We start from the raw sequence: 20148 nt of genomic DNA, 5'->3' as shown, positions 1-20148 counted from the left end.
CAGCAGGAAAACAAGAAAAACCCAAAAACATGGCTTACAATAAGGTCTTACAGAAATTTCCACTTGGATCTCAAAATAATTCCACTGGGATATTTGTGGGGAAAGGGAAAGGGAAAGGGAAAGGGAAAGGGAAAGGGAAAGGGAAAGGGAAAGAAAAATTATATTCAATCCAGTTTATGCTCTAGGATCAACATCATCAAGAAAACTGCCCAAACTTTACCGCAAGAGCTTCAGAACACACCAGTATCTCTAGGTGGTACTACAGTACTTCGCCTATAACTTCAAACATTTACATCTGTGTCATTATTGCAGTTAAACACAGGGTCACAACAACAACAACAACCACCTCACATGACACTGAAATGTTAAGTGTTTTATTACCTATTAACGGTGAGAGGGCATATGCAGAAGTGCACACAAATCTATCAGTGACTTTACAATTTCCAGCAGATCACGTTGTGCTAGTGCCTGCAGTTAATGCCCTGAGCCACACTCTGACTTTTGAGAAGGTGCTTAAGCAAGACGATGCACAGAGGTCAGGAAAGCTGATGAACAGCAAGAATTGGTGAAACACCTGTGACAGCTTGAAGTGTGGCCCTCGGGCGTTTGGTCGGCCCCTTTCCATGGGTTATGATTCCCTCTGCGCAGTTTGTGAAAGGTAACGCTTGCCTGGTGGGCACGTATGTCGCTATAAGGACCTAGCATTTTGCAACCTACTGGCAGATGTGCCATAAACCCATACTGACCTTCTTTCTAAAAGCAACCAAAGACTTAATTAAGATGCCCTGGCATAGGAGACATACAAGTTGATTCCTTGCACAACTGTTCCTACCAGTGAGGATCTAATTGCACCAGGAGATTAATACAGGATGTTGCACTGGGAACACGACGACTGCATCTAAAAGTGATATAAGCCAAGGGAGGGAACAGAAAGATACCCTCACCTGACAAAAAGATGTTTTGCAATTAGCAAATAGAGGTATAACCTTGTTAGCCTGGTTGGACACCACAAGGAAATTATGAAACCAACTTCTTAACAGTGCCCGGTGTTCTCAATCCCAGAAGGTAACTGAGAGCACTTTTGCCTAAAGTGACTCTTTCAAGCTCAAACAAATAACAAGGTCAAAAAGCAAAGAGTCCGTGTCATGGAGGCAAACAGTTCATATGTGGCACTGGTCATATACCTGCAATCTATAAAAGAACACAAAGATTTGACATAAGAGCACCGTGAGATCAGACTTGCTTCTTTTTCTGTACACTAAAGACTCAGAAAAAAGAAAGGAAGGAAGGGAAAAAAAGGAATAAAAGGAATAGCCTGCCATTCAGAAGTTTTATATTCTGCCAAAAAACACAGTAAAGTGTTCCCATTTGACTTAAATTTGTTATCCATAACTCCAGTTCTTCACTAGAAAAGGAGAAATAAAAACTTGACTTAAAAATGCATGTCCAGTCTTTCTGAATATATCAAATATAACAAATAGTTTTGTGTGATAGCTGGTATTTTCATAAACCACAACAGTGTGAGAAGACTTAAATGTATATACAACAAAAATAAAATCAACTGCTTAAGATATCATTCAGCACATAGCATACCAAAAATTAATAAAAATATTTATAAAATTATACTGTTCACCTACATTTCTCTTCAGAATCAGGACATTGGCTCTTCCGTGAAGCCAGTTAATTTGCTGGTAATGATCAACACATAATATATTTCTGAAGTCTCCAGAATTTAATTTTCTACTCATCTTCCAGCTGACGAACAAAAGGAAACTGCTCTTCCTGCATAATTAATTTAGCTTATACTCTTATCATGAACAGTCTATACAAGGCTGTATCTGTACTATCTATATGACAAACTCTCATCTATGGCCTTGCTATGCATATAGGGGGGAAAAAAAATTAAAAATCACATTGTAGACTCCCAACAACTTCAGCAAAACTGACCTCATACTAGAATTGACCTAAGATTACCTTGTTTTACATACATATAGCCTCTGTATTAACCAACATTTTCAAAAGATGTAGTAAAAGGAGGGTGGAGTATGAAAATGTTTTGAAGCTTAAGCTTACCAATCACTTCAGTGGGTTTACATGAGCCCTGGTGCCTTTGTGAAGTTTTTAAAATTTCTCCATTGCAAGAATAACTTCTGGTTATCTCTTTATTAACTATTACTGGCAGAAGCTTATCTGCTTGACAGGAGAGAGAAGGAGCATTTAAAATTACCAGAGTACCACATTGCTTTACATCCCAAAAGGGGTGAGAGTGTCTAGCTGGCACAGCTCATGGAAGTCAAAGTGACAGGGATCTGATCCAGACAATATCGGTACAGACAGCACATTAGGTTCCTTAGCTGCTCAGGTCTTTCACACTGTATTAATAGTCTTTGAATGCAGCAACTGCAGCAAGCAGAGATTTTTTTATTTTCTTAGAAACATGCTGTGGTATTAGGTTAGTAATTTAATCTCATTGGCAGTGTAATAGCTACAGTATAATCCCTCACGTTATAAAAGTAATTGCCATAATCATAACCTACATTCAATTATTTCTTTTGCTACAGTGCAGCTGCAGTGGTTTCCCACTCCCAACCTGCCGTCCCATCGCTGCGGAGACAAGAAGGGGCAGGAAGCAGAGCTCACAAAACACCACCACAGCCCATCCCTCGCCCTTGCCTAATAGCAAGTGACTCCCCATCCCAGTTAATAAAGAGCTCCTTGTCCCTCCATTATGCAGTGTAATCTTTAAAAGATTACATTCTCATTTGGGAATGAGCCAAGAGCCAGTGGGAAATTCTCTAGTAAATTGGATAGGGAGACAACAATATGAAGGGCAGCTGGATGGGAGCACATTTTTTTCAGGGCATGCCTATTCCTGGGGCCCTCCGGCATTGTTAGAAGTCCTGCAGTCTCGGCTCTTTTCACTGCTGTGTTGTCAGGATAATGCTATTCAAGAAGGGGATACAGATTAGCTGGTTTGAAGATGGAATGTGAGGAAGCGAATATTGAAAAGTAGTAAGAAAAGAAGGGGAAAGCCCAATTATGTTTTTAAGTCCCTCTGCCTTACATAAAAACAAGGGAAGAGCACTTTGTTTTACAACAGTGTATTAAGTGTATCAACTTCAGTAGGAAGATACAGGCTTTCTTCTACCCAGGCTGTCATCAAGAAGGCAATTTGAGCACTCCATCACTAACAGCATATTAAGCAGTATTTTGAAAGGCACATTTCCCTCACTCCCTCTTTCCCCTTGCCTGCACCTTCCAACAGATGCATTTGTTCTGTGGAACCTACTTTCCACCCCACCTGTGATCCAGGATGGAGAAAACCAAAACAACACAGGGCAGGCAGCCCCATCCCATTTATCACTGCACACAGAAGGATGCAAGTGAATGACAAAGACGGGTTCTTTAGGGTTTAATATATTTTTTTATATATACTTTTATTGTTCTTTAAAAGTACTTTGTCAAGAAGTCACACAAATTTACATATCCAGAAGACAGGACAGGTGCCACGTTTATTTGGTCATTAATGATATACATAAACTACAATCTTAGTACCACATTTTGTTAGAAAATACAGAACTCATGGCTGGGGCGGGGCGGGGGTGAAAAAAGCTATAACAAATTACTTCTTTTTAAGTAGCAAATCTTTTTTATTCCTCCAGAAAAGTTAGTTTTTAATCATAACATGAAATTCCAATCATTATTGCCTTTCATGTAATATAATTAAATTATTTATTAGGAGGAAGTAAAAAAAAAAATAGTTGTCACAACAGAGTATCGGAAAGACTGTTTTTACCCTTAAATTGCTGTTCAACCAACTACAACTCTCTTGACCTGCTGGACTCAAGTAACAACAGTTACCTATAGTCCATGGGCGGCAATAGTTAAAATATATTAAAATAGAGGATTGTTTGCAATTTAAAAGTTTAATGTTAGGAAGTCCTGATTCAGCAAACTATCTATATTCAGCAAAAACCCCTACACACATGCTTGAAGTTAACCACGTTTAAGAGCTATTGAAGTACATGGGCTTTGGCCACATTTCAGACACGTCAGTTATATACACATTTAACTGGCTGAGATGTACAAAGCAAAGAAAAGAAATGTACCTGAAAAAGACTCCAGCCTAACAATTATCCACAAAACAAGAACTTATGTGCAGAGGTGTAATAAGCTTAATAGCTTTCCTTGTTTTCCTGAAACATATATGTTGGCATTTACACTTGCATGAGTTTACTGTGTTGGAACAAAAGCATAGCATACATAGGAGAGAACGATGGTAACCACTTGTCATGAGAGAAACAGGCCCTACATAGATGTATACATCCCACGGGACACACACATGTATCTCAGAGACAAGACAGGAATGTGATGAGAGAAAGAATATTTTATAAAGAGCACTGAAAGCAGAAATAGCAGCATCCAGGGTGACTCTCCCTCCCTCTTTTTCAGAGAAAAACTACTCTAATACTCAACATCAACTGAGCACTTCCAGCTCTCCTCTTCTCTCATACAGCTACATCCCTTAACACCTCAATTCAACATTAAGCAGAGAAACTAATTCAATTTCCGTGAACTTTCAATGAAAGTGTCATTTTTGGGGCGGGGGGCATGGAGAAAAGGAAATGATACTTTTCACACTCCTCTATCTCTGCTCACCCAATTCTGCCAACAAGTACATCACAGGAATATTTTAATACTCCATTTCTCAGAAAACAAAGAACTGCCTTTTTAATGTCTGCCCTGTGTGAGAGCAGTTCTCTCTTTCATTCATCTTTCCCTTCCCCTTGTACAGCCTCACAGTACCCCTCAGCTTTCTCCATCTCTGATTAACATTGCCTTTCCTCTTCTTCTGGGTGAATGGTCCTTTCCCTTTTCGCCACCAAGTCTGACCTGGAGTAGGAATAAGTCCTTTATATAAGTAGAAGTGAAAGGTACTTTTCTTCCTTTTATTCCATTCTCCCCTTCATCAGCCCATACTTTCCCATCTCCTCCTTTCCCTCCTCTCTATCCGATACAGTGTTAGGACAAGAGGGAGGACTTGGAGATCAGACTCTTCCAACACAAAGGAGGAGGGGCTGGCAACATATGTTATTTTTCTTTCTCCTTTGATCAGGAAAGAAAAAATAGGACCGGGGCAAAAATGAACTGCCAGATAGAAGCGCCCACAGTCTGCAGATGGGGCAGCTCTTCCCTTTTCTTCCAGGTGCCACTACAGCACCATTTCTCAGTGACAGTGGTGAAGCCAAAAGCCAGCTCCCTTTCTGCACCTATTTTGAATTTCCCTGTGTCTTGATAAGTCCACAAACGGGGAGAAGATACCCCCCCTCACCACCTCGGGTGAGGGAGGAAGAGGAAGAAGAGCAAGAGTAGGAGGGGAAGCCACACTGCCCATGCAGACATACACATACTTTAATCTCTGTTGAGAAGGACCCGAGAGACCTACTTAACTAACAACTGTAGAGTACTTTCAGCTTACTGAAAGATGCTGTGGCATGGAAGTCAAGCACCTCCATCATCACACACATTACACTTATAGGCTATACAGCTTAGAGTTTAACATTGTACCTTAATGGTTTTTTACTGCCGTTCCTTTTGCAGATGTCTTTTATTTAGAAAGGGAATTTCTAACCTTTAATAAGAAATACTGGAGCAAGCTACAACTAATGAAAAGGGAGAACACAAGGCTTATACAACAAGCCAACAAATTTCCCTAAACATTACACTGTATGTTTTTACTAAGACTCAGAGAAAAATGAGCGGAACCTTCAGAAAACAAATTTCCAAATAAAAACTAGCATCAAATCAAAACGGGCAATAGCCATTTTCTGGAATTACAAAGAAAGAAAGATAGAAAAAAAAATTACTTCTCCAGGCTCACAACAATTTTCCTATGCCCATTAAGCATATTTTTCCATCAAGAAGATTTCTCTTAATAATAGTACGCCACAAATGATCATTAGGCAGGAAAAATGGGTCAGGGCAAGGATAACAAAGATGAAAAGAAAACTGCTGAGAGTTCACCTCTGCTGTTTATTTTGAGGCACATTTAGATTTGAGTCGGACTATTCTAACCATATTCAAAGATTTAGTTCTCAAAAGAACATAAACAAAATGAACAAGGGCCGTCAGCCAGAATAAAGCTTTCCTCATAATCATAGAGTAAGGTCAACTTTTGTTTGTTCTTTTATATGATAATCTCAACCCCTCTGTGTTGATTTTTTAATTTTCAAAAAAGGAGAAAATAACGTTTCTTAAGACTAACAGCCTATTTCTGCAGGGGCAGCTTTTTTAGCATGCTCACATATTTTCTAGCTTCTTTTGGCTGTGCTTTCCTTATCAAGTATTTTGAAGCTTTTACACCTAATCTAAGTTAGCGTGCTCTGGTTAGCAGCTTGTATCCATTGAAAGGCAAGGCAATAATCCATCTAGGTTTAGGGCATTTTCATAGAACTGATGCAGAGCTGTGTCAATTTTAATGTCATGCTATGGAAACTGCATGCAGCTCTCTCCACTTTAGAGGATTAAAAGTGACCTCTCTTACCAAAATCAATAAGGGCAGCTTGCTGTGACTAATAGGTTGTAGAAATTCAAAAGAGACGGTTTGTAACACTGAGTTCATTCTCCCCATGTCTCTCCCCACCCAGCCCCAGACCGGCTGGCAGAGCTGCACTTTGACATGCACGTTCACATGGCGAACTGGTGTCTGTTCCCTTCCCAAGGATCAGGCTGAGCCACACACAGTTTACTCACATTTCAGGGAAGAAAGCAAGCTGATATTTATTTAAGAAGAGTGGACTTGGCAACTTCTGTAGAGAAGCATGTGAGAGAGAAACTGGAATAAGGAGACAGTTAAAATGTACACTTTTTTTTTTTACTCCCCAGTATTGTTTTTAAAAGGCCCTATTTTTACTTATTATCAGGACATCAACAAGTACTTCACATCACTTCGTGACCACAGTTGGTTTTTTTTCCTCTAGTCTCTGAGCAAAGGCTTTTCTCCCTTCAGATCTTTGCCTAGTTGTAATAGGCTAAAAATTTAAATTCCATTAGAGTCAATAGAGCTGCCCCAGAGATGTATGAGGCTATACATCCAACTTTAGCATTCATTAACTGCTATGGCATGTGCTTAGTTGTTCTGGCTTCTTTCTCTTCTCCACTATTCCTTTTGTTACTCCAAAGTACTTCAGATTTAACAGTCAAGTTTGGGGGCTTTTAGAAATACGGTAATTTCGTACAGTACTGGAAACAGGTCATGATACAGAGTGCACACAACCGGTATAAAGCAAGTTTTCAGTTTTTCGGTTTCACATGTTGTAAGACTAAAGAATACCAGCAACTCAGACCAGGATCTCCTACCTTATGGTAAAAATACCCTTACTCTCCTGGATGTCTCTAATTTTCAATTTATTTTGCTTGAGGTACAAATTAAAAATCCTTACCCACGGTTCATAGCTTGTGGACATTTTCTCCATGTAACAATCACCATCATTGTCTTTATGCCAAAAAAACAAGACTTGCCTTGGGGGAGCAAGGGAGAAAAGGGGCTGAAAGTGGTGGGAGGAACCCAACTGTAAAGGTTTAGGAGTCCCTATGGAGGTTTATAAATAGACGACTGCCATGTGCAAAATGTGAAAGAAATCCAGTCAGCATAAGAGCTGTTGCTGTTTTGAAATCTTCTAACTATGTCCATTTAGGCAGTAGACAGAGTTATAAACAAACAATAAATCAAGACATTATTAGCATTTGAATTTTGGCAAGATAATAAAATGTGTAGTGGTATAATCAGCAAATAATAGGAAAGATCTGCAAGCGAACCCACCAATTAATGATAAATAGGACTTGGCACAGAATAACTTCACCAATGTGGATCTCATTAGATGTCCGTGGAACCTGTTCCCGCAGCAGCCCTCTCCAAGCGAGGGAAAGGTGAGGTAACTGAAATGTCAGCGCACCCACCCCCTCACGGCTCTCGGGCTCCAGGATTGTAACCACCTGGGCCAAAATGACATCCTTATGCTGCATGAAGGCAATGCCGTCCTTCTCCAGTCTTTAACCAACAGGTTTCCTCATCTCAGCTTTTGGACCTTTGCTCTGCAAATTCTATCTCAACAAGGGGGACAAAAACACGCATCTTCACTCACTCTGGAGAGTGAGAATACCTCTCTCCTCTGTTCATTTTGCTGTATTAACAATACGTCTTAAAGAGGGAAATGCCCCCAAGCAAGCGATATCACTTAAACAGATAAATATTCACACACCAGGCGGGGGGAAGGGAGAGGAGGAAGAGACCCTGCCTTATTAGACTAGAAACAGACACACCATATTAATACAAAGAATCAGCATATGGTTCTAATAGGCTTTCTTAAAATGATTTATCAGCTGTGATTAAGCCCTCGACCAGCATGTCTATCTTCATAAATAAAGTAAAAGTGCACCTTGCTCTGAAATATATCAGCAGTATCTTATTACCTACCCAACCATATAGGCTGCAGTCCACTCTGGGGAGCAAAGAGCTTGTGTTTAATAGCAGGGCCTATGCTCTAAAGAGATTGCCAAGATTTAAGGGCTTTACCTAAGAGATAGACTTATAAAAACGCCACTACAGGGAAGGTTTCTCCCTTCATCATGTGCCATCCAGTCCATGCTGCTGAAATCTGAACTGGTAACAAGAAAGCTGTGCCATTAAAAACATTCATCGGTCGGAAGACCAAGGCAAAATGCACAACTATGCCATGTTGTTGTGAAAGAAATGTCAGAATGAAATCAGGCAGGCCTTCTTTCTTGGGGGTAGCCAAAATATACAAAATACAACAAAAACCCAAACATTACAACAGAGTGACTCAACTTCTTTGGGACAGAGACAATAAGAAGCAGGAGGAGAGTGGACTGTCCTGACTGAGCTCTGCAGGATGATTCATCAGCTGGAATTCAGGAGAACATGGAAGGATTACGGTTAAGGAGGTTTAGCTCAATCAAAAAACGTATGCCCTCAAGAATTGCATTTCTGCATGATATAGGCACTTACTGCTGGAAAAACGTTCAGATCTTCTCACAGAGGATGAGGATCTAAATCCACAAATCCGTTCAAACACAGCCCATTGCTACAGAAGAAGAAAGACAGACCTGCCTGACAGCAGCAGGTAAGATGTTGTACCAGCAGCAATGAGCCTAAGTTAAAGCCTATTCCTCTAAATACTTCTGCAAAGTCATGTTATGAACTCTGTCGTCTCGGCAGCTTTTCTGCACCACCGCAGAAAGTGTCCCTTTTGTAACACAGTTCAGTGTGGTCACTAAAGTGCCTGGAATAAGTGCCTGGGCATAGATACCTGCTCGAAACAGGACTCACAGAGACAGGTGACTGAAGTGCCAGCAGCAGAATTGCCATATAAAATACAATGTACCACCACATCTACCATGAAGGATCCCTGAGTTAAGAAAAGCAGTTGAAATCCAGCAAGCCTACCCATCTGGAGAGAGGAGGAGAGCATTCTTCCTGTCTTTAGCAACACTGAACAACAGCTGATAAATCTTTAACACACATGGTTTGTGGGATGCCCTATGCTGAGGCCGAGGAGATATGGAATCAATCCGAGGCTCTGCCACAGACTTCCTGTTCAATTTTTAGCATGTCACTTGAGCCCAGATCCTTTATGGTAGCTCACTGATTCGCTCCTGCTTTATTTCAGTGAGAGCAAGGCACCAAAATGCCTTTGAAGATGTCTATCAATCTTTTGGGGCCACACCGCTAAAGATATATCAGAACCAAAAGAGACTGAAAGCTGCTTGCTTGGCAGAACGGTGGAGAGGACCCAGCTCCCCTGCAAGTCTCACTCCACGTCTGCAATTCCTTCAAGAGCTTGGTGTCTCACTACAACATCCTCTGGAATCTGTTTTTCCTTAGAAAAGAAGGGACGAAGCATTTCCCTTCTCCATAGGAATGCTGCAAAAGTTAATTATTAAGAAAAAGGGGGTTTTATAAACCAACAGTGAACCCATAAAGCAGATCAATAACGTGATGCGATTAATGCCTATAAAAACTCAGAATAACCCATTGGAACAAATCTGACACAAAGTTATACTGTATCTTTACAGTACTTCAATGCATCACTCAGAAGAAATGCTACCCTGTGAAGATGCTCACACCTTCACACACACAGATGTTCTACTTAGAGGAACTATTATACTGAAATCTTTGAATGTGAGGTGATACTTTGGACTTTGAACTTAAGAGTTTTGAGCTATCACCTTGACAACAGCATAACCGATTGATAAAATAACAGCTTGAAGTTATTACTATACCTGTAACAACAGTACCCTGGCCCTTAAGCACTATATTAACATAAATCATTCCTAGTCTTATTTTGCATCTGCTCTAACATACTCGCCATATAAGATACTGTATCTCAGTGGGAGAATAAGAAGTCAGAGGGATCTTTGACTTAAAAAAAAATATGGACATTCTTACATAGTGTTTAGACAAATGCAGGGAGAATGCGTATACGTATATTTATCAGAGCATAATTAAAAAAAAAAGAGTTTGCATTTAAACATAGATATTGCTTTCGTCTGCTGTACAGACTGTCAGTCAATGATTCAAAAGTGCTGCAGGAACAGGCTTATTAGTTTGTTGGTTTGTATTACTTCACAAGTGAAATTCAGCTGTTGCAGAGCTCTTGCCTCTGAAACGTCTACCAGCACGCTATTCTTCGCAACAACCCCACTGGGATTTCGGAGTATTCACAAGGGAAAACTGGAGCTAGGGTGATTGCTGTAGAGGCAGAGCACACACTCGGAAAGCGCACCGTTCCACACCAGCACACTGCAGCACTGACCACCTCCCACAAGACCACGCTTAAAAAGAAATGAATCTGCGGGTCTGCTGCACTGCACTACTAGAAAACTGGACTCAAAATGTACACGTATTCTTGAAACAAGGCTCTGTGCTGCACATTAATGGTGTGAGGAAGAAAGAGGCAGGTGAGTGCACTCCACGTGAGGGTAGCTATTTTTCATAAATGGCCAGCGTTGAATTTGTCATCCATCAGCCAAGCCAAGCACCATAATGAATCCTTCATCCCTGTTCTTCTCTTTCACCAGAGTGCACTGCCAACTTTACTATATATAGCCTATTCCTATTACAATATAGGCCTCTCAAACCCAAATACTTATACAACGTGCTTTATCAATATACAGATTTTTTTTGTTTTCATATATGGGTACCATATCACCCTTTCCTGTCTAAGGGTCTCATTTACTGCACTGCTAGTTTCAGCTGTTGTATTGTCAATGATTAAATGTAGGACCGAACTTTCTGCTTTAATGGAATGATAGACCAGATTAAAACGAGATATGAAGTGTTTTCTGATATCCAACCAACACAGCTCTTGCAGCTTCACCTACTGGGAAAGTCGGAAGATTTCAACACGGCATCTTCTGCAAATGAGCAGCATGTCCCCCAGAGCCTGCTTCTCCCAGCATGTTAGCAAGCAGCATCAGGCCCTTTTTTTGTTGGTTGACTTAAAATAAGCCTCCGAAAAAGAAAAACAGCAGCAAACCCCACCAAGTTCATGCAACACGAGAAATGCTTATTGGACATTCTTACTCCGTCAAATTTAGGGGCACTGATTTGCTATTTACTTTTTATCTTCTTGTTGCAATGTAAGAAGTTTCTTTAAAAAAAAAAAACAACTTAACATCAAGAAAAACCCATCACCTTTTTTATGCATACTTTTCAGAGGACAGAGGGGAAAACCTGCAGGCCAGGTATACATTGCATAAAATTTAAACACAGTGTGGAAATGAACTTAAAGTTTTCACCAAACTACACCTGCTCAAGAGACAGATTCTATAATTCCAGCTTGCCTTGAATTAGCTAATCTTCCCCATACTCATAGGCTACAGCACAGACCTATGACATTCAGAAAATATTTGCAAGAATTCTGGAGATCTGAGTGGCATCAAGTTCAGCATGAAACGGTGAGGTGGTATAAGCTAGACAAATGCATTTTGTCTACCTTCTTATACTCATACACAGAAATGTATACAAGGTAGAAGGAGATCTTAGAAGGTACAACCCAAGTTTATGCCTTTCAAATATGCATCGGACTGTAGCATCACGCCTTGCTTAACACAACTAAACTGGATATTCAGGCTTTTTAATCATTCTGTAGACTGACCTTCCTAAACCACCAAATGTTCTTTATTTGTTCTTGTTCTTTTTCTTTACTGGACTACTTCAATTTGCTGATGTTTTTCTAGCAGTGAGGTCTCTGCAGTGGGATAGAACAGGAATATTAAGCCATGTAGAGATGACTTGCTAGCCATGAGCTTCCCAAACTGACACTGAACAACCCACATTAAAACCAAGTTGTACTTGAGATTAGCTGTTTTCCTAATGCCTAATTTGCATCGTTTACATATTATCTTGCAGCATTGAACACTGGTTAGAAGATTTCAAAGTTGCAGGATAAGCCTTAGGAAGTGATGCATCCAAATTCTAGCAAAAGCATAATGTGATTTTAAAAATACCCTCATGTTTAAAACAACTCACCATTTCTAAATACTATTTGATGTAGTATACATGCTACACTGAGCATATTTCCACTCATTCTCATTTCATGCAGGGAAGTCAGGCTAGATGCATTTTAACGAAGCAGGTCCAATTAGTTATTCAGAAACAGATCCTGACTCTTCCCATCTTTGCCATTATCCTCTCAGGCCCAACCTCAATGCTCAAAAAATGTGACAGCGGGGCCTATCCACTAGCACACCAAAGGTCACGTGTTTGCAAGTATAACCCATTACAAATGCTTTGGATACTTAAATGCTTGAAGCAGTGTGAACCTAAAACCTGAAGCTAGTGGGCTGAGGCGGTCATCTGATCTGCCAGCACTACCTGCCTTGTCGATTTGGGTTGTAAACTTTGTCTGGGACTGAGCTGTCAGCTGCTGCCTGCCTCAAGCTCCTAAGAGCTTTAATATTTACACTTTTGCAAGTAGAAGTATAGTATAGGTATGCTTTTACCTGTGCTAATTTTGGTGGTGAATTTGGCAGGTAGGATGCCCGTGTCTGGAAGAGTGCCGTCAAGAAGATGTAAAAAGCCTCTTTCTCACGCTTGTCAATATGCTTATAGCTGATCTATAGCATCCTTGGCATATAGGGAGAAGGCCTTTCTCAAACAGAGACTTCCAGCTAATATTTCATGATATAGCAACAGAGGAGCCAAAAAAAACTGACAATCTGACTTCCATTTACAACTTTACTTTTCTCATTTCAGTTCAGATCTGGAAGTCATCATCATTATTATTACTTGAGTCCACTCAGTCCCCAAGCAAAGGCTAAACCACGTATATTTTAAGAGATGGTCCTTGGCAGATGAGCTTACAATCGTAAGACATATCACGTATGGGAGGCAGAAAGAGATTCTACTCCCACTTAACACCTTTCTCAGTTGCTCATGTGTAAACTGATTTGTTCCTGCATAAGCACCTAGGATATTAATGCAAATACTTTCCCCTCAATACCACCTTTACAAAAAAAAGGTACACACAGTGTTCCTAAAACTATGCACTCAATGCTTCACAGCTAATTTGGAATGTCACCAGCCCACATAACCAGCTTAATCACAACAAATTCTCATGGATTATTCATGGATTCCCACTCAGAAGGGGGGGGGAATGCTGATAATTGAACTTTATTCTTTGAGTTTTTAAATGACGACCCTAAAGGAGGGAAACAAACAAACAAACAAACAAAAAGTGTTTTTCTCTTACAAGATTTCAGTGTCAAGCTGTGTTCTAAGCCATAGTGATATACTAGAACAAACAAAACCATTTCTTTCAGAGTCCAGAGAAATTAACACAACCAAGAATATTTTTGGAATACTTTTCTGAGCCACGAGTAAGATTTCCATGCAGTTAGTCTTAGCCTCCAAGTGTTGGTAGGTCCATTAGGACAACGCTACGTTGCACTCATATTCCAGAGACAGGCTGTTAGAAGCATTTCATTAGCAATAGCTGCAGCCCGTGGAGTCCCTTTCTGTCGTGGCCTTTGTCTCTTGCATTTGTGTAAAGCTCTGCTGGGGCCCGCTTCAGATTCCTATCTGAGAGTCAGTCAGTAATGTAAGAATGAACATACAACAGACTAATTGGAAACACAGAGCAAATGTTACAGGTTAGCTAGCTAGTGGGACTTTTGCCTTTTCTTTTTTTTCTTTTTTTTCACCGCCTCCTTTTTTTTTTTAAATGATTTCTCCCTTCTCCCCCATCACTCATTTGCTCTCTGGAGATCACCAGTGGCAGCTGCAGGGGCTGGTAGGAGGAGGGCAGAATAAGACTTCCAGAGGCCATTAAACAACTGGAATTATCGGGTAACTTGATGCCCTTGTCTAGGTTTTAATCAGATTGTGCAACTACCCCTTGTAAACTGAAATGGACTCTGCAACATCAAGCCTTGCAATCTGTGGCTTACTGCACGGAAGTCCATATCCGTAGATTTCGCCTCATCTCCTACTCCCACAAAATAAACACCACACAGAAAGAACCGCTTCAGAATCCTCTAATTCACAAAGAAGTAGGAACGTACAGAAATGTTCTCCTTGATTCTGGCTAAGACTCCCTTCTGCAGCACATAAAGACACAAAGTTTTAACAAGTTCTATATAAAATTAGACACATTTATCTCATTACGTGGCTGTTTCCTAACATACATCCTGCATACAAAGCTGTGAGGGTCAGTCTGGGCTATTTTCCCAATCCTTGACCAAAACTTGGACTCTCTCACATTTGGACACTCTTTGTCCTTGCTCAGCATACCATCCTACAGCTTCTTTCCTCTTCTCCTTTATCTGTCCCCAGTCTCTTTCCTTATGAGCCACAAATGAACCATCCCTAGACTCCCTTCCCTATAAGCCAAAACCAAACCACTCCTAGACTCCCTTCCCATCTTCTTTCTACAAGCCTCATCTCCCATTCTGCACCTCAGCAATCAGCTTTACCTCTTTTTTCCAAAAAGCCCTCTTGGGCCTTTACTTTGCAGACCTCAAGACCCCTAGATGCTGCTAGCTCCAGATTTCAGGAGTCCCAGCAGCACACATATGGCTCACATGCATGAACTGTGCATTGGACAGCAATTACCAACAGGCGAAGCAAACGACACAATACAGCAGCTATAAGAACAAGTAACTATAGAGGAGCCTTTGCAATTGGAGGCACAGACACTCTGAAAGGAAAAATAACGCTGAGGCAAGCTAAGGAGAAGTGCCTTCTGGCTTTAGCACCGCAGCTGCTTCATGGCTGCCTTTTCCTACTTTTAGTCTATGGTCCCGGTTAATGTTCAAATTAGACGAATTGAGATTACCATGAGAACTAAGCCAAACAACAGAGTGTTCAATAACTGGGGAACTCCTATGGCAGGGGACACATTACACAAGAATTTCCAAGAGCTGCAGAAATGGGAGAGGGGAAAACAGAGGCACAAAAGCAACGTTATGAAGGGGAGGCATTGGGCAGGTTGTTGGAGGGCTGCAGGGAGCAATATGCTCCTGTAGGAAGCCCCACATTACTCATGTGTTTTAGTTCTCAAAAGCAACCAGAACTTCAGACCTTAGTTGAAAAGTTAAAAATTCATGCATTACCTCTTGCTGGCCTCTGTAGTGCATTAAGCTCTTTTACAATTCCCTGAAAATTTTAACAGCACTTTAGGATCCCTCAAAACACTCTAACAACCTTTGGGCACAGGAGTACACTTAACCCCATACAAAGTGGCTGATATAATTCAACCAAAACTTACAAATATTGAGACTAAAAGAATAGTAATTGGAAATAGGATAGGTTATCTACTAGGTATTACAAGTTAAAGTTTCCCCCTTCAACATGAATACTTTGTGAGAAATACAGAACCATGATAAAGCTGGTAACAATGCCAAATAAATCCAGGGACCCATCATGTTGTGGAGGAAAGAGCAAAACTTTTTTTTCAAGTAAATGCCCCTTCATAATCCACATTTTCCTGTAATGTATTTGAGCAAGTTTGCAATTCTCACTTCAAAGACGATGTAATTTTCCCAAGCCTCTCCCTCAAGAGGTGTGTGGTTTGTGTTATAGTTTACTTAAAAGCAAAGACTTGAAATCAAAGCCTGGCAAACATAGTTACACACTTTTGGAAATTTAATGCTGGGTTTTTTTGTTGGTTTGGGGTTTTTATTTTTGTCAATTGTTTCAATAGTTTAGAAAGCATGTCACAACTTACAGTGCCACCTAGTTTCTAACCAAAAGGTTACTACCAGGTAGTAGAGCTCAATCTGCTTTCACAGTGTTCTTTAACATTTCAAAGAACCAAAAAGGGAGGAAGGGTTCAGTGTGCGCAAACTCACCCTTTTGTTATTCTCTTCTTCTTGTGCCTTCCTAAACTCGTGCTCTAGGGAGCAATCGATGTCGTTGAAGAGGCCCACTTCCTCACAGTTCTTCAGAAAGCGTGTTGGTGTAGGAGTCTGATCTGAGAATATGACAAGAAATGATCATTGGTATTTAATATTAAAATAAGAGGGAGACAAACAGTCTTCCAGGAAAAAGAGAGGTTCTAGCTAACCTCCCCGTGCCTTCCTGCCCCTACCACACCATCACTAAAAACAAACCACACAGCACTGAGTATCAACACTGTGCACTGCAGGCAGGCAATGCTTGCCAACGGTGTCCGAAAACAGGCAGCAGCCATCGTTCAGCCAGAAAGACGACAGGCCAGGTTTTCACAAGGCACATAACACAAGTGCATATCCTTAACGTCTACAAACGGTCATTATAACTGCCTATAAACCTCCAATAATAGGTGCATTCAAAACAATGCACAGTGCATATAACAACGCACATTTATACCATGGCGTGCAAGTAGCTGCTGTAGATACACACTAGTTAATGCCTTCAAGTGCTTGAAAACCACCTCAAACAATACACATACTTTGCAACACACATGAGGTTAGCCACAGCAAGAAGTTCTGCTTCTAACACAATTTTTGAAGGAGCAAAATTACACTAGGAAAAGCCGTGAAATGTTAAACTTTGACCACAAAGAAGTGTCCTGATGTGTTTTATACCTAAAAGTGGTGGTAATACATATAAAACATGGGATTTGGAGTCAAAAGATTTTTAACGTATGCCTTCATCTCTAGGAATTCAAAAGTAATTGGGGGAAGGACAGGGTTCTCTTTAACACCACAGGCAGCAGGGACTTAAGGTACAAGGTTTTCAGCTGCCTGAAAAAAAAAAACAAACCTGCAAGATAGATGAGCTCAACTGCCCTGTGGACTGTTGTTTCAGTGATGACCTTGCCTGGTCTTTCTTTAGGAAGCGAAAAAAAAAAAAATCAAGCCTAAACTTCAGAACCAAGGACTCCTCAAAAGTCAGCTCTGAAGCAGCTCCATTCATTCTGAGGCGAGTTCTTAACTACTCCATCTCAGCTTCCCATCCTCTCAAAACGTTACAGAACTATATTACCAAAAGCAAGGGAGAATCCATATGGTTCTATCAGCTTTACACACATTTAAAAAAAAAAAAAAATCCTCTCTTGCCTGTTAATTTCTTCTTCCCAAGCCCTCATTCCAGCTCAAGCTGCTTTGTAGTACCTAATTTTATGGAAAGATTGGACTCACTCTCTTCAAAAATCACCTTCTGCAGAGTCATTGACAACTATCTTATTGTTTGAAATTCATTATTTAAAGAATGAAAACTCTGTCCTACTAGGCCCAGTTGCCCATACTGGGCCAATTTCTACCTCAGAAAAAAAGCTTCCTGCTTCAGTGAGTTCTGGAAGATAAATTTAGTTTCTTGCACCTAGCTAAGCTGGCTCAAGTTCTAGTATTTCCTCCTTACAGGGAACAGTTACCAGACACAATGAACTTTACATGATCAGCATAGGAACAGCCAGCCACCGCTAAAGAAAAGGCAGCATAGAAGGAATGAATACATAAGCAAACGTAGTTTCCACTGGGACACTAAGGGGGAGGATCCGCCTCTTCCATGATAACACCAAGTGAGGCCAATTTCCACCTGTATCAGGTGTGGTCCTACAGGCTTCACCTTCTCATGTAATTTAAGGGCAAAACACACTCACTTGCATTTATATTTCTAATGGAACATATTGATGCAACATAAAAAGCAAGCCCTTAATGTTAAAATGCTGCTTTGTTTCTTTTGGCTTGAGCATCATACTTGCAAGCTTAAAGGAAACAAAACTCAAGGGTTTGGGAATGCACGCATATTTATCTATTAGTTTTCACAGCTAACTACCGTATTACCAGAGTCAGAAACATAAGACTTTCCAAGAATTTTGCAAGAAATCAGCACAAGAAGCCGAGTCAATGAGGTGCTGACATTGATGGGAGCTGAGGACGCTCAGCGCTTTACAGGTCCATACCCTAAATAAGCAGTGCCAAACTAATCTCTAGGGTAACCTCACTGAACTCAGTAGATTTACACCAGAGTTGTCTTTGGCCTTTGGACTGGAATTTGTACCAGAGATGAAGTGCATTAAAAAGCAGGAGAAATAGATTTTATTTCCAAACAGGATTAAATATTACTTTAGTGAATGACACGATTGCTTTGTAGAAAAACAAAGATAATCATTGCCAAGCCTTCCTGGATATAAAGGGCATGTTAGTATTTGAATGTGAGGCAAATAAAGGAAATATTTTCTTTTCAGAAGTGGTATATCCATATCAAATAAGGTATCAATTTCATGACCAAGATGAGAAACTAAGTTTTCGTAAAGATGATGATGGCACCACTTTTGCTAAAATCAAAAATCCTGAGGGTTTTTTTAGATTTGCTGAAGCCCAGAATTTGGGAGGTAGGGCAGAAAAGAAAACACTAACATAGATAAAGTCTTGTTATTTTTCATCAAGGTACACAGCTGATCCAGAAATCAGGCATTACTATGACAGGCTACATGAGGTCAGAGGCAACAATGCATAACAAGGCAGTGGTAAGGCACGTGGAGCTGAAGTTCCTGATCTGTTCAGCATCTATTCCACAAATGTTAGAAAGACAAAAAAAAAAAAGTTTTGTCAGTGAAGTAAATCCATCATAACAATGAAAACAAGTAACCCAGATCAAGAATGTGACTTCAAATGCACAAAGGCCTCATTGGCTTTTCTCCACGCATGCTGAAGGTATATCTTCTGCAACAAAAGCAGTCTGAGATAATCACCTGTGTTGTGTTGCTTACAGTTCATGTTTCCAGTTAACTACTTTATTATCTTAAGCATCAGAGCTGATAGGTTAACGACACTATTTACACCACTTACATATTGACACAGTGATCTAAAATTGCTACCTCAGTCTCCCCATATGGTTACTGCAGTTTCTACGATCCATAAATCAGACTGGCAAGAATTCAGAACAGGCTTTTGTTAAAACAGACACACACACCCCCTCCCTCCTCCTCCTGATCAGGAGGGGGGAACAGGGAGCACCAGCAACCACCCAGCCTAAACTCCATCCACAGACCTTCTGGAAGCCAGTTCAGCCAGATGTAAACCAAGAGCTGCCTTTCTAACTTATAATACTTCATCCTTCAACATTCATGGAAACCAGAAGACCACGAAACCCCTGTGTTTGTATGAGAGCAGAACCGATGAAGATCCAGACTTTAAGACGTTGAGACTTTACATAGTACAGTAGTTACATTGCACATACACTGCACCCGCTGCTTTCAGGACTTCTACCAAGTCCAGTGGGCTTTTTTTGCTCCTGAGGCAAACAACTATTTTGCCCCTGCAGAACACCAATTCTGCCTCAGGAGGTGGGCAAGCTAGTAGAAAACGTTACTCTCAACACCACAGTAACCCTTTTACCTAAATTAGGTAAGCCCTTGTGTTTTAATTGGGAACGCTATCACAAAGGAGACCCTAGCATAAGATACACATTCAGGTCTCCCCAAATTAATAAAATATTCCTAATTCTCAGCACTTAAAAATGCATTAATAGTTCCAACAGCTTGTGCCTGACCTCACTGTTCCCTGTTGGTACAAGCAAACCTTTTGTTGCTATCACCAGCGCCCACAACTACTGCAGGCTCAGAGAACAGGGCTCCGATTTGTTGTACTTCAGCAACTGGATGTGCCAGACCCATCTGGACCAAAACTCAGACGGGG

The 20148-nt window shown here is 40.6% G+C and overlaps 1 protein-coding gene across 1 annotated transcript in view; it reads right to left on the bottom strand.

Annotated features, from left to right (window-relative positions):
- The window catches only part of LOC104627340 (cyclic AMP-responsive element-binding protein 5-like), a gene marked incomplete at both ends in the record, with an annotated part of 43023 nt that overhangs the window by 14255 nt on the left and 8620 nt on the right, over nucleotides 1-20148 (bottom strand). The window contains one exon of the mRNA XM_010295561.1: nucleotides 16375-16496. Within this exon, the coding sequence (XP_010293863.1) occupies nucleotides 16375-16496 (122 nt within the window). The remainder of the gene's footprint in view (nucleotides 1-16374; nucleotides 16497-20148) is intronic.

This window comes from Phaethon lepturus, unplaced genomic scaffold, assembly GCF_000687285.1.
Source record: "Phaethon lepturus isolate BGI_N335 unplaced genomic scaffold, ASM68728v1 scaffold19350, whole genome shotgun sequence".
Classification (NCBI taxonomy): Eukaryota; Metazoa; Chordata; class Aves; order Phaethontiformes; family Phaethontidae; genus Phaethon; species Phaethon lepturus.
Note: the sequence above shows the minus strand (reverse complement) of the source record. Positions and strands in the feature narration are given on the sequence as shown.